Genomic DNA, 14,536 nt, shown 5'->3' with positions numbered 1-14,536 from the left:
ATTTTTTTTTTTTTTTGCATCACTTTCTCAAGGGGAAGGTGGCTCCCACGCTTGAGCACATGCTGGTCACCTTTTGGAGACTTCCCTATGTGAGGGGCTGACTGGCAATAATCAGTACCAAGACGCCAGCCATGAGAGTAAAGCCATGGAGAAAGCAGATTTGAGCTCTTGTCAGATCCCTGGATGGTTGTGGTTCTAGCCATAGTGACAACCTTCACCAGGGGACTTTTCTATGACATTCTGAAGATGAAGTGGATTTCAAACAATACTGTATTGTAAATCTAACAGCCCAAAGAGTACAATCTGGGAAGAGGAATGTTTGAGGAAGTATGAAGAAGAGAGAAAAACCATGAATCGTAAATGAAAGAACAGGACAAGGGGGTAATCCTATTTTGCTTCTCTGTTGTTATGAAAAACAAAAACCAATAACAACAACACTGACCAGAACAACTTGGAGGAAATGGTTTGTTTTATCTTATATTTTCAAGTAATGTAGCTAGAGTTTTCCTGCCTTGCCCACAGTCAGGACAAATCTTTGTCACCCGCCAGTCCCACAGCTGCTCAGACCCAACCAAGTAAACACAGAGACTTATATTGCTTACAAACTGTATGGCCGTGGCAGGCTTCTTGCTAACTGTCCTTATAGCTTAGATTAATCCATTTCCATAAATCTATACCTTGCCACGTGGCTTGTGGCTTACCAGTGTCTCCACATGCTTCTTGTCATGGTGGCGGCTGGCAGTGTCTCTGTGCCTCAGCCTTCCGCTTCCCAGAATTCTCCTCTCTCCTTGTCCCACCTACTTCCTGCCTGGCCACTGGCCATTCAGTGTTTTATTTATTGACCAATCAGAGCAATTTGACATGCAGACCATCCCACAGCAAAGTAACAACAGTTCATCATAGAAAGAAGCCAGAGCAAGAACCTAGGGCAGGAACCTGGGGCAGAGATGGAGGGAGGATGCTTACTGGCTTGCTCACCATGCCTTTCTCAGCTTGCTTTCTTACACAACCCATGACCATGTATCCAGTACCCACTGGACCCTCTTACAACAATCATTAATCCAGGAAATGCCCCACGGACATGATGACAAGTCAGTTTGATGGAGGTAATTCCTTAGCTGGGGATCCCTCTTCCCAGGTGACTCTATTTGGGTCCAGTTGACAAGAGTCTAACCATCACAGAGAGGAAGGACACATTCTGTCATCAGTGAAAAGGAAGATCTAGAAAGAGAATGGCTATGGTCATGTGCACATGCCAAAAGGCTTCCAGGGTATGAATGAATAAAATGCCACTCATAGGTAAGTCTTCTTCATTTCACATATTGAATTATATTTACTATCACAGAAGACATCATTCCAGCCCCAATTCAGAGGATGCCAGAAAACTATTGAAGCGCATCGTTCTTCAGGCAAATTGGGCTCACGGGGGTGCCAGAACCTGTAGGAAACAAAAGACAGAAATAACTACTCCATGAGTGCATAGCAGTTGCTTGAAAGATGGCATTTAAGGTTGAATGGAACAGAGCTGAGGATGAGAGAAGATTCCAGCATTTTCTCCCCTTTCTCATGCAACCCACTTCTAAAATGCCAAATATGGGCAGCTTTATGTATATTTTCCCCCAATGTGGTAAACTTTGACCTTTCCCCTGCAATCCAAAATTTCCTTTCTCTTCTTCACAAATCTCTCATCAGGATACAAGTTAGTAAAAGTTGTTCTTTCTTTGGCTTTATAAAGGCTGCCTCCTAACTCTGAATGTGAGTTATCTGCCTCCTTTTAAGACTATAGGAGGGGTTAGAAGTAGGGGATGGGCCTTACTTTTTGAATTAAAATAATTTTTTAACTAGGGTAAAAACCAAATACTAGTGGTCTTAAAAATATGTAACAATAAAATGACTCCTAATGATATCCTACTGTACTCATAGATTGGGGCTTTACTCAGCCATCATCAGAAAGGCTTCAGATGAGAACAGATACAGAATCCCACAGCAAGACATTACACAGAGAGAGACCTTGGACCACACAGCTCTAAACAAGATGTGTCTCCATCAAATCCCTCCCCTCAGAGCTCAGTGAAGCCAATATGAAAGAGAAGGCAGAAGGAATTGGGGAGACAGAGGGGAAGAAGGACACCAGGAGAACAAAGCTCTCTAAATCAACATGAGCAAGACTCATGTGAACTCACAGAGTTCTGAAGCAGCATGCACAGGGCCTGCATGGGTCTACCCTAAGTCCTCTGCATGTACACTATAGCTTTCAGTCTAGTACTTTTCTGCGATTTATTTATAACTCTGTAAAGGAGTAGGTCTCTGATTCTTGTGCCTTCTATTGGAGTTCTTTTATTTTCCTGTTGGCTTGGATTGTCCAACTTCAATGTGATGGTTTCATTTTATCTTATTATATTTTATTTTGATATGTACTGAGAGCTGCTGGTAGCAAGAGACCATGGGAGTATACAGCAGGTGACAAGTAGTGTTCAGCAGGTTGACCCACCAGACTCTCTTGATGGAAAGCTGTACCTAGCAAGGCCATGGAGTTACTGACTATAAATAAACAGTTGCTCCTGTCTGTAATTTCTCTAATATGCCATTTCATTTCTTCCCTAAGAACAGCTATGGGTGTTTTCCCACTGCTGGTGTGTTTATCTCATGTATATATTCCATCTATTGGGCACATATATCCATGGATGGTCAGGAAGATGACTTCTCATGGGGTAGTATGGTTTTGACATATGGAAGACAACTAGGATATGCTTCATAACTAGATCTACTGTACCATGAAAACTGTGGACACTTAAAAGCCTGCTTTGTTCCTTACTTAGACTGGTGCAGGAAAACAGCAGTTTCTCCTCAGTCTAGGACAAACTGCACACAAGTGGCTCATTTTTTACCTCAGAGCAAGTTCAAAATAAACTAAAATCTTTTGTAAACAGATCATAAGCTCAAAACTTTACAGATGCACAGGGTCCAAGGTTATCAACACAAAGCACCTAAGAAAAACATGCCAAGTCTGCACTTGCCAAGTCTGGCTGATAAAGGACCTATGCCTCAAGCTTATCTAACCTGGCACTGTGCCACTGGGCTCTTATCACAGTCATTCTCCTGAAACCTTGAAACTTTGTGTTGCCATGGTAAATGGCTCTGCCCTTATCATTTACCCAATGGGATGTAACCTTTGTAATTGCTTCAGGCCTCCTGAAAAAGTGCATTTAAGCTAGATGAACAAGAAGCTAGAGAGAATTGGAATAGGAATTAGGATTGGGACAGAGAATTAGAGCTAAGAAATTCTAGACAGTTAGAACAAGAGAGTTAGAACTGAGGCAGAACAGTAAAGTGACAGGACCGGAAGAGCACAGGTGTGAGTTATTCCCTCAGAGTAGAAAGATCCACCTTCCTTTCACTTTGCTGTGGCTTCTGACCTGAACCCCAGAGGTGGCCTTGCAGAGCTGGACTCTAAGCCACCGTTAGTTATGTTTGATTGTTATCTCCTAGAAACCTGTTCTTTTCTAATGAGAGACAGAAAGGGAGTAGACACAGATGGGAGAGGATGTGTGGAGGAACTTGGAGGAGTAGAGGGAGGGGAAGCTATAATCAGATTATATTGTGTGAGAAAAAAATCTTGTTTAATAAGAGGAAAAAAAGAAATAAATAAAATACTTATTTAATACTTCTAATTCACTTTGACCCTGATCAAGAAAGTTAATGTCCTTTGATTTTAAATTTTTTATGTATAAAAATGGAAATCATAAAAAATAGAAACAAATTTAGTAAAAGTTTCAAAATAACTCACAAGATTGCATGAGGATAAAATAAGGTAATATATCAATAAATTCATTTAAAAATAACAAAAAGTATTATGAAATTATTCTGATATATTTGTCATGATTCTGATCCAGTTATTTTAAATTTTATTTACTAGAGAGCAATAAATTAATTTAAGTTTCTACTTGTGTTTAAAGGCAGAAAAAAATCTAATGGCTGAGAACATCATCTTTAGGTAGACATTGGTTAAATGCAGTTTCTCATTTTATTGGTCGATTGATCTTGAAGTTATTATTCAATATTCATATATAAAGCAGGTTTCTAAAAGAGAAGTTTCATGAAACTTTAGATTATTCATGCATTTAGTGAGAACTTAATCTGTTATAATCATTAATATTCATAGTCACTGCTAGCAAAATTTCCCTCAATTTTCAATGTAAATAGTTCCAATGGTTCATTAACCTAGGACTTCACTCACCTGACGTTTTGACTGAAAGGAGTATTATCGATCCATTGCCATTTGTTATTACCTTGTGGGTCAGAAAGCCCCAGGAAGTAAGCAAGTGACCTATTCAGCTGTTGGGTGATGAAATTCTGTATGGATGAAAGGGAGTTAATGACTGGGAATGTCTCAGCCATATGAAATAGAAGCAAACACAAGTGAAAGGATGGCCATTTGAAACAATAGCACAGGAACCCGAAATGCCAACACTGTTGCAAGGCCAGAAGGTCCTGGCCCAGGAACCCTCATCACTCATTCTTCACCAGTTAAAAGGATCATCCCTAATTTCATGAGATTATTTTTATATTTTAATCTCTTTTAAAATGACATTAGATTCTATGTCTCTACCTAGCAAGGCCAAGGGACACCCAGATTAAAATGTCATCTCTGAGTCTATTTGTGATGTGTTTCCATGGGATCTGTGATCTCAGTAAGCTAGCTTGCTGAGTGGGTGGGCATTATCCAAACATTTGACAGCCTGAATAGAACACAAGGCAACGTTAAGAGGAGCTCCTCTTACTTTGCTTCCTGACTGTCTGCTCAGGTAGAAATAGCCTTCTGATGCCTCTGGTTCTCAGGCCTTTGAACTCTAGAGATACATCAATGGTTTTCTTGAGTCTTTAGCAAATTCAGCAAAGTTACAGGATACAAAATCAACATACAAAAATTAACACCATTTCTTCACACTAACAACAACAACAACAACAACAACAACAAACAATCTGAAAAGCAAGTGAGAGAATAACTCTTTCCAAAAGCATCAAAAAAATCTAAGAATAAGCTTAACCTAGAGGACAGCCAACTTACTCAGGAAGCAAAACAATGTATTCTGAAAACTAGAAGACATTGACTGAGGAAATCAAAGAACACACAAGTGAGTGGAGAGATTCCTTTTTCCTGGAGTGTGTAAGTAAACTCCTATGTGTAGTCAAATGCTCTCTGGCCAAGTACCAAGATCACATGATGGGAAAAGGACAGACTATTTGACAAATATGCTGGGAATGAATGTTGTGGGGAAAGAATGGAGCTAGTCCCTTTCCTCATACTTCAGACAAAAGTCAATTCAAAGTGCTTCAAAGACCTTAATGAATGGTGCAAAACTGTAAACTCTTGGAAGAAAACCCAAGGTAACAGCCTCATTGCGTTGGAATTAGCAATGTATTCTGGGACATGATACCAAAAAGAACAGGTAACAAAACAAAAATAGACAAAGGAATACATCAAACCAAAAAGCTTTTTCACAACAAAGAAAAAAATCAGCAAATAAAGAAGCAACCAATGGTACTGGAGAAGACATTTGCAAGCCATATACCTGATAAGGGACTAATATCCAAAATAAATAAAGAATACCTATAAACCAACAAAAGTGGAAGAAATTGAAAAGTGTGTGTGTGTGTGGGGGGGATATTGAGCTGACATTTTCCCAAAAAAATATACAAATGGCCAACAGAAACATTAAAAGATGTTTAACAGAAGGAATCAGGAACAGGAAAGGTTAGAAATGCTACAAATACAGTGTACTCGTGTACAAAATTAACAGATTAAAAGCGTTCAGCTTCACTAGTCATCAGGGAAATGCAAATTAAAACTAGTTTGGGATTCAGAATCACCCCAATCAGAGCAGCTGTAATCAAGAAAACAAATGACAATAAATACTGACAAGGATATGGGGAAAGAGAAATACTTATTTTCGGTGGTGTAAGTATAAACTGGTGCAGCCACTATGGAGAGGAGTGTGGAGGTTTCTCAAAACATTGAAACTACAAATGCCATGTGACTCAACTATATTACTCTTGGGCACATACCCAGAGGACTCTATTACAGAGGTGTTTACTCATCCATGTTCATTGCTGCTCTATGCACAGTAGCTAGAAAATGGGATTGGTCTAGATGTCCATCAACTGAAAGTGGATAATAAAAATATGATACATATACATTATGGAATTGTAAAGAAAATGAAACTGTAAAATTTGCAGGTAAATTAATGGAGTGGGAAAAATTACTGAGGCAATATAGGTAAACCAAATGTTCTATCTCTATGGAGATCTTATCTTGGAGCTTTTAGATTTGTGTATTTAATTTAGAATATCTGCAGTGTCCAGGAAACTAGAAAGGGACCATTGATGGGAAAGGGAGGGAATGTCTTCAAGGAGGAGGAATAGCAGAAGTAAGGGAGTGTGAAAGTAGATAAATACTGGAACTTAAAGGTTTGAGTGAGAGTGTGGTGGGCGATGAGGGAGATGCATAGAGGGGGAGGGCTAACAAAACCAAGCATGGGTGAAAAAGTCATGTGGAAACCTGCTGTTGTGTAAGCCAATTAAAAATACAATTTTAAAATGGAGTTTGAAGGGAGTTAACCTCCATGGGCATAGCTGCTCTGTAAGTTATTAAACAAAAATCCTAGTGTTTTGTCTGAGGTTCCTCCTTGTAAGATAGTAATCAGGAAGGCCACAGAGGCTTCAGAAAATCTCCTCTTTACAGTGGGTGATGATCAGTGCTCTTCAATGGGACAGCTACATCACAACACCCCAAGCTCAGTGAACATGACAGAGAAAAGAATATGAGAGCTGAAACTCACAATAGCAGTGGCTACCCAAGAAACATACACACAAGACTGGGACCATCAACATTCCACCATTGGTGTGGGAAGGGCTAGTAAGACCCTATCCCTCCCTGAGGAGCTATGGGCAGTTTACAGTTGTTGGTATAAAAGGAGTCATATTTCTCAGAGGTGGCTGCACACTCAGGCTCATGCAGGCAATGCTATAGAAATATGAGTCTCACCCACAAAAATAAGATAGGAAAATTTGTAAGGAAGAGGGGGTGCAGTGAGAGAGGAAGGGAATAAGAGAAAACGATGATGTTCATTTTGATCAAAGAACATTATATATGAATGAAATTGTGAAATAATAAAGAATCTTTAAAAAATCAGGATCTAAAGGAGATATTATACAGCTACATTCATTGCACTATTCATAACAGTCATGGAGTGGGAACAATCTATATGAGAGCCACAGCCATGGAGTGGGAACAATCTATATGAGAGCCACAGCCATGGAGTGGGAACAATCTATATGAGAGCCACAGCCATGGAGTGGGAACAATCTATATGAGAACCACAGCCACAGAGTGAGAACAATCTATATGAGAATCACTCAATGAGTGGAGGGAAAGTGGTATTTTAAGTGTTCTCACCACACACATACATACCCACATGTAATGGGTTTGAGCAGTTCATTCACAATGCACACATATGACAAGTAATCACATTGTACACTGGAAATACATTCATTTTTTTCTGTCAGTTACACCTTAAGATACCCAGGGAAAAACCATATAAAACAAAGAAAGAAAATATATGTATAATGGAATATTCAGACTTAAAATGGAAGAAAATTCTGTCATATATTACAATATGGATGAACCTTGGGGATACCATGTCAAATGAAATAAGCTAGACAAACACACACACACACACACACACACACACACACACACATACAGGTGTACACAAAAATAATACACTAACATAAAGAATCTAAAATAATCAAAAGCATAAAAACAGGAAGTAGAGGAGTGATTGCCAGAGTCTTATGGATTGGGAAGTGAACAGTCTTTGTTCAAGGACTTCTAATCTTGCAAGGCAAAGAAGATCTAGGGGATTTTCTACAATGGAGTGAACATACTAATCACTACTAACCATTCCCTCTGCACATGTGCTACAGTTGTGTAGCTTGGTCTTCTTGTGCAACTCCTAACAGTGGCAGCAGGCTGTCTCTAGCTCTGTTACCTGCTTTTGGGACCCTTTCCTCCTGCTGGATTGCCTTGTCCAGCCTTAATAGGAGAGGGTGTGCCTAGTCTTACTGCAACTTGATTGCCATGGTTGGCTGATATACATGGGAGGCCTGTCCTTTTCTGAAGAGAAAAGAGAAGGGGTAGATGGGGGTGAAGAGGGAAGATGGTAGGGAGGGGCTGGGAGGAGAGGACGAAGGGAGGGGAAACTATAGTCAGGCTGGGAAAATTAATTAATTAGTTAATTAATGATAAATTAAAAATGATCAAGTTTAGTAAATTTGACTACATCTTCCTACAATTAAAAGGCTTGAAAAATAAGAAAGAGCTACCTGCTCGGCTTCAGTGTTGATCACCACCAAATGAGCCCCCATCTCAATGCATTTCTGCTCACTGATGCTCCAGATGTTCTCATTGGTAGAAATGAGGTAGCAGCTGGAGCCAAAGGACTTCCAGTGACTTGGGCAACATCCCCACATTTTTTCTGTGACACGAATAGAATGAGAATTGTGACCACAAGGTGAGACAAATAAGATTAAGGAGACATGTTCTATACAACTCCAAGGATCTGAGGCTGCTAGCCAGAATTGCTTTCTCATTATAATTATAGCATTTACTGTTCTTTGGGCAGCGCTGACCTCATGGGTTGTTTAATCACATAATATCTCTAAAGCATTTTAAACAGTACTTAACTCAGGAAAATTGTTTCACAAATGTTACTTCTTATTAATTTTTTTTACCAAGTATCAAACATTGAAGAACCTTAACTATCATTTATTAATTATTAAGAAAGCAGAGTATAAGCTGATGCTCCAACTCAAGCATCCAAACTTCTCAGCACTCACTGAGTAGGAATGAACTGGAGAAGATAAGATGTATTTTCCAATTATTTAACTGTGGCCAAAGTGGACATTTTTGTAGTCTTTATGAGCTAATTTTATTCTGTACTTGCATTTTTTAACTGAAAATAATTTTTCACACAATATATTCTGATCATGGTTTCTTCTCCCCATCTCTTCCCAGAACCTCCCTACCTACCCAACTCCACACCTTCCTTCTCTCATTCTTTAGAAAATAAACATGCAATTTTTTCCTTAAAGGACAGAATTGAAAATAGAAGAAAAGTGCAAGATACACACACACACACACACACACACACACACACACACACACACAGAGAGAGAGAGAGAGGGAGAGAGAGAGAGAGAGAGAGAGAGAGAGAGAGAGACAGACAGACAGACACAACTGACACAGAGAGAAATCCCATAAAAAACACAAAATTGGAAGCCATAATATACAAGCAAAAGACCAATAAGATTTTTAAATGCCCAAATAAAGCAATATGAGAAAAAAATCTACCATTGAGTTCAAAGTCTGTGAAAACACACACGGTGGAATAAAATAACAAAAACAATACACGACATTAAAGTAGTAATAGAATTACTAAGTAAAGCCCAGAGATACAACTGGAAATTTGCAATTCAGGAAGTCAAACAAAACCTCAGAAATAAGCCTCAACATCAGAGCACATGAAGGAGAGAATCTCAGACACTGAAGATGAGGTAGAAAAAATGGACATGGCAGTCAAAGAAAACATTAAATCTAAAAAAAAAAAAAAAAAAATCCAGGCACAAAACATCTAGGAAATCTGGAAATCTAGAATCCTATGTAAAAGAAACCCTGGTCAAAGGCACAGAAAATATTTTTAGCAAAAATCACAGAAGAAAATGTCTCCAACCTAAAGAAGGACCTGCCTGGTAAGATACAAGAAGCAGAACACCAAACAGACTGGATCAGAAAAAATACTCCCCACAATACATAGTAATCAAAACACTAAACATATGGAACAAAGAAAGAATATTAAAAGCTCAGGGGGAAAATACAAAGTAATATATAAAGGCAGACCTATTAGAATAACACCTGACTTCTCAATGAAGATTTCAAAAGCCAGAAGGGCCTGAATGGATTTTCTACAAACTCTTAAGAGACCACAGTTACCAGCTCAGGCTACTCCACCCAGGTAATTATTTTGAGACAGAATCTCACTATGTAGCCCTGGAAATCTCTGGGTAGACCAGACTGAATTCAGAACTATAGAAAGTTCCCTGCCTCTGCCTCCCAAGTGCTGGGATTACAGGCACGCAGCACCATGAATGAAAAATAAAAACATTTCTGCTGAAAGTATTAATTCAAAAGAGCATTGTCAAAATGTCTGCTTTATTTTCTGATATGGTATTATATAAAATAGTTCCATCACATAAACTTATCTACAAATAGAATGGATTATACCAAACAGCCTGCTTGGCCACAATTTTAAGGTAGATGTGCTTAGGGGATGTGTTTATGGATGGATATGAAGTTTTTCATTAAAACCCACTTCTGCCTCATTTCAGAGCCTTCTAAAGGCAAAGTGCCCATTTCTCCTTTCCAGGAAGTCATTCCTTAGAACTGCACTTGTAGCCTGGAGTGGTCCTGCACATCTGCAATCCCTGCACTCAGAAGGCAGAACCAGGAGGATGGTGAGTATGAGCTAGTTTGGGCTGGCTAAGGAGTCCAGCCCTTCCTGGGCTATATGTGAAGGGCTGTCTCAGATATATGAGCTATTATTGTATAAGTGTCTCCAAAAAGTAGGAGAAAGATTATCCTCATGGAGTTGTTTTCCTCAGGAACGAATCAGCTCAGCAGTCATGTGACCCAAAGAACCCCAACATGCTAAGAAAAGCATGGCCAGGGCAAGCTGACAACAGTTTTGCATCGCTACACAACATATCCCAACCAATAACTAAAAGAGAAAATCCCAGCACTTCCTAGACCTATGAGAGGCTTTTGCTCTGTCTCTACTTCTCACAGATTTCCCCACTAAGGTGGTGTGGTGAGTAAAACAGTTCTAGAGACAGGACCCTGACATCTATCTAGATGGTGTTTCTTTTATGTGTAAAGATTGAGTTCATAAGGAAAACTACAGACAAGCACATGACTGTCTTTAGCGTCCATCATTACACACAGGTGAGGCAGATATGATACTCAATTTGACTCCCAACTCTCCATGGATGAATTTGCTATTTGTATGTTTTGGACAAGGGTAGGTTCAGCCTGAGACAATTATCCTAGCAATGAAGCTGCTTGGAATGGGGATGGATAGTATTAACTAAGAAACTTAAATATCATAAAGCATTTTAGACATTGAATGTAACACATGGGAATAGTTATGAATAACTTCCAAAGCTTACCTGAAAAACTCTCTCTCTCTCTCTCTCTCTCTCTCTCTCTCTCTCTCTCTCTCTCTCTCTCTCTCTCTCTCTCTCTCTCTCTCTCTCTCTCTGTGTGTGTGTTAATGATGTTTCCCAAAAATCAAGGTGCCTGGGAATTGAATTGAATTGTTTCCTGGATGTATCCAGAACCTGAACTGAATATCTAAGTTTAGAGAAATCTTAATAGTATCCATGTTGAAACATCACACACACACACACACACACACACACACACACACACACACACACACACACACACTAAGATATAAATCTTAAGCTAACCCTAGTAGTTCTCTCTCTCTCTCTCTCTCTCTCTCTCTCTCTCTCTCTCTCTCTCTCTCTCTCTCTCTCTCAATATCGTGGATCTTCACCTGACACTCTCGTCCCCTCACTGAAGCAGGTGAGACTGGAATGGTATGCATGAAGTTCGGACAGTCTTGTGTTGGGTTTGTCCACTGCAAACTGGTAAGTCACTGTGAAGAGAGAAGGGGATGAGTATCCACATAGTCGGTCCTGGAGCCTCATGTGCTCTACCTGGACCAGGCCGGTGCACCTCTGCTCTACCCCCCCTACTATAACATCAGCTTTATTTTCTGGAACAGAAATTCCATCTTCTGCATCAATTAATCACAAGTCCCTGTATCAGGGAACAGCCACAAGTCCTGTGTAGTTAACTGAGTTTATCAATGTCTGGTCCCCTTTGTTTGAACAACTTTGAGGCAAGACCACAGGGTATGTTAACGTATCCTAACCATTCCTCAGCAGGTAGACATACTTTAAACACCTAGAGACTGTAAAGTGAGGTGAATATGATCAAGATACATTATATAAGTATATAAGTACAAAATTTCCAATAAACAAAATTTAATTTTTAAAAGTTATCACTTTGTTCATGAGTGTGTCCACTAAACAATGTTAACAAAACAGACTTTCTTCAATATTTTAAGCAAATGTTTCTATCTTTCTAGTTTGTGCTTTGGGTCCTGAACCTCTGTTTCTTCTTGACTAATAAGATAACTATCTTTAACCACCACAGCCTGCCTCTTGGACTTGACTTGATGGTGCCGATTAGAGCAGATCCTGCTTTGGTGAGAATGGAATGCTTGTCTCCTCGTCCGAGAGCAGACTGCAGACATGGAGCACTCCCACTCCCTCCCGGACCGTGCAGTAGCTGCTGGGGTCATCTTCACAGCAAACAGAGAAGCAGATTGCAGACTGCAAAGAACGTCATCAAAACTTCTCACACAATAGACTAGACTAGACTAGGCTTTGGGTGCAAATGAAACAGGAAAGAAATATTTTATTTCTTCAATCTTCACCATCTAATTTGGCTGTTTTCCCCACTCACATTGAGAAAAAAAATCCCATATGAATCAAAGACTAAACTGCTGACATTATGAAATCCATTGGAGTTGCACTCTCAATACAGAGATGTTGTGACCAGAGAATGTGATTGCTGGGGAGCCCAATGCTGGAAGGCACTGTCATGGATGATGGGTGTAAATAACATGTGCTAACAAAGCCAGGTGAAGGGACCTTAGGAGTCTCAGTGGTCAAAAGATGGAAAGAAAAAAATAAGGAAGAGAAATCAAGGAAAACATGGTTTTGCATGTAAAGTTTGACCAGTTAATGGGAGAAAATCCAGCCCCTGGGAGTCTCTGCAGAACAGAAACAAGAAAGTGCCCCAAAGAGACACCACCTCAGTGAAGAACTTACCCACACAGCTTGCAATGAAGCAGGTGCTGAGGAGGAGGATGGAAATCACAGCAACTGTCCAGAGTCTCAGAGACCAGCAGGTTTCCTTCCCTGTCAGATAGCAAGCAGATGCACTCACCTCAAGACGAAGGTTAGAGCGATGAAAAACCCCACAAAATGCTCAGAATAATTATAAACCTAGATCAGGAAAAATCTGTCAAAGCCCCAGAATAAACGACCAAGTCAGCTCTGAGGCACGCGCACGCACACATACACACACACACACACACACACACACACACACACACACACACACACACACACACACAGAGAGAGAGAGAAAATTTTCACCATCAGGCACCTGCAATTCTCATGTCCTTATACTTTCTTAAGTATCACTTTCTTCCATTGAGGTCCTGTCGTTTACATCCCCTTTCTATATTAGGTTTCTTGCTGTCTTGGTTCATTCTGTCACCTCAGCCTGCCCATTGTCTGCCTCTTTACCCCAGGTGACTACTCATCACTTCACAAACTTCCACTGTCTCCTCTGGAACTGAGACAGGAATGCTCACCTCTACTTTGGAACTGTCTCTCCATTGTTTAAGTCTATGTTCAGAAGGTCTAGGACTTCTTATGTCTGTCTCACAGAGATACGACTCAGAGAGCTGGCCAAAGCTCAGAGTCAACCTCTACACGCTCTGAGCTAAATGGCCCAGAGATGGCATACACTTGATACACAAAGAAGAAGTCACAGTCTGAACTGTTTCCAATGATTTAAAGACATGGGAAAGCGGAAATTGAGAAACATGCCTAAAATTGTTCCTGAAAACTCTGACAAGAATATGCTCATCATTTGTTCAGTTCCTAATGTGGAAATTTCTCCCACCTCAAAATAAATTTATCTATAAGCCTGATTTAAATAAGTGCTCCTTCATGGTCAGTGGCCATGTCAGAGGAGCTGCAGTCAGCAATGAAGCTTGGGGAGTTCGGTTCACTGAATAACAACACTATGATGAATAAATGAACCCTGACTAGGCAAAGCCCCAGGAGGATTGTTCCCAGAATGCCCCTTGCTCCTTCCGTTTCCTGCTGTATGTGGCATGGCGTGACTATGTGAAAGGATCCCCTGTATCTAGTGGAGCATGATTGTTTCATGGGGAAATCCCACTCCTCACTGGGCAATTTACATGTAAGATCATAATGAAGATGATTTTTACAAGAGCAATGATGCTTAGTTAGATCTATGATCTAATTAAACTTTCTGAGTCAACCTAAAAGATACAGGTGGTTAAGACAGTTATTATAGATGATTGGGGAAATGATTTAGGTTATTCTGCCAATTGCTCCAATAAGAGATTAAAAAAAAAAAAGGGGCAAAAATAGGCTAGAAGTCACCTTCCCCTTGGTTACAAGTGAGATTTTCAGAGAATGGAAAATAAAGAACAAGGAAGTTTCATGTATTGCAGACCTGTGAATTCTGCCTGTGGATAAACAAAGAAAGCAATTACGTCTCTACACCCACGGTTAGGCCTGAGTT

At 39.9% G+C, this 14,536-nt stretch overlaps 1 protein-coding gene across 1 annotated transcript; it reads right to left on the bottom strand.

The window, feature by feature from the left end:
* Window positions 1–585: 585 nt before the first annotated feature.
* Window positions 586–13,765, bottom strand: LOC102927169 (C-type lectin domain containing 6A). Its single transcript, XM_042274677.2, has 6 exons — window positions 13,572–13,765; window positions 13,021–13,110; window positions 11,676–11,777; window positions 8,386–8,537; window positions 4,238–4,353; window positions 586–1,438 (listed from the first exon to the last, which is right to left on the bottom strand). Exons 1-6 carry the CDS (start codon window positions 13,594–13,596, stop codon window positions 1,294–1,296), a joined length of 630 nt encoding a protein of 209 aa, XP_042130611.2. The 5' UTR covers window positions 13,597–13,765; the 3' UTR covers window positions 586–1,293.
* Between the last annotated feature and the right edge of the window lie 771 nt (window positions 13,766–14,536).

The sequence above is a fragment of the Peromyscus maniculatus genome, chromosome 3, assembly GCF_049852395.1.
Source record: "Peromyscus maniculatus bairdii isolate BWxNUB_F1_BW_parent chromosome 3, HU_Pman_BW_mat_3.1, whole genome shotgun sequence".
NCBI classification, from domain to species: Eukaryota; Metazoa; Chordata; class Mammalia; order Rodentia; family Cricetidae; genus Peromyscus; species Peromyscus maniculatus.
This window is presented reverse-complemented; position numbering and strand designations above follow the sequence as displayed.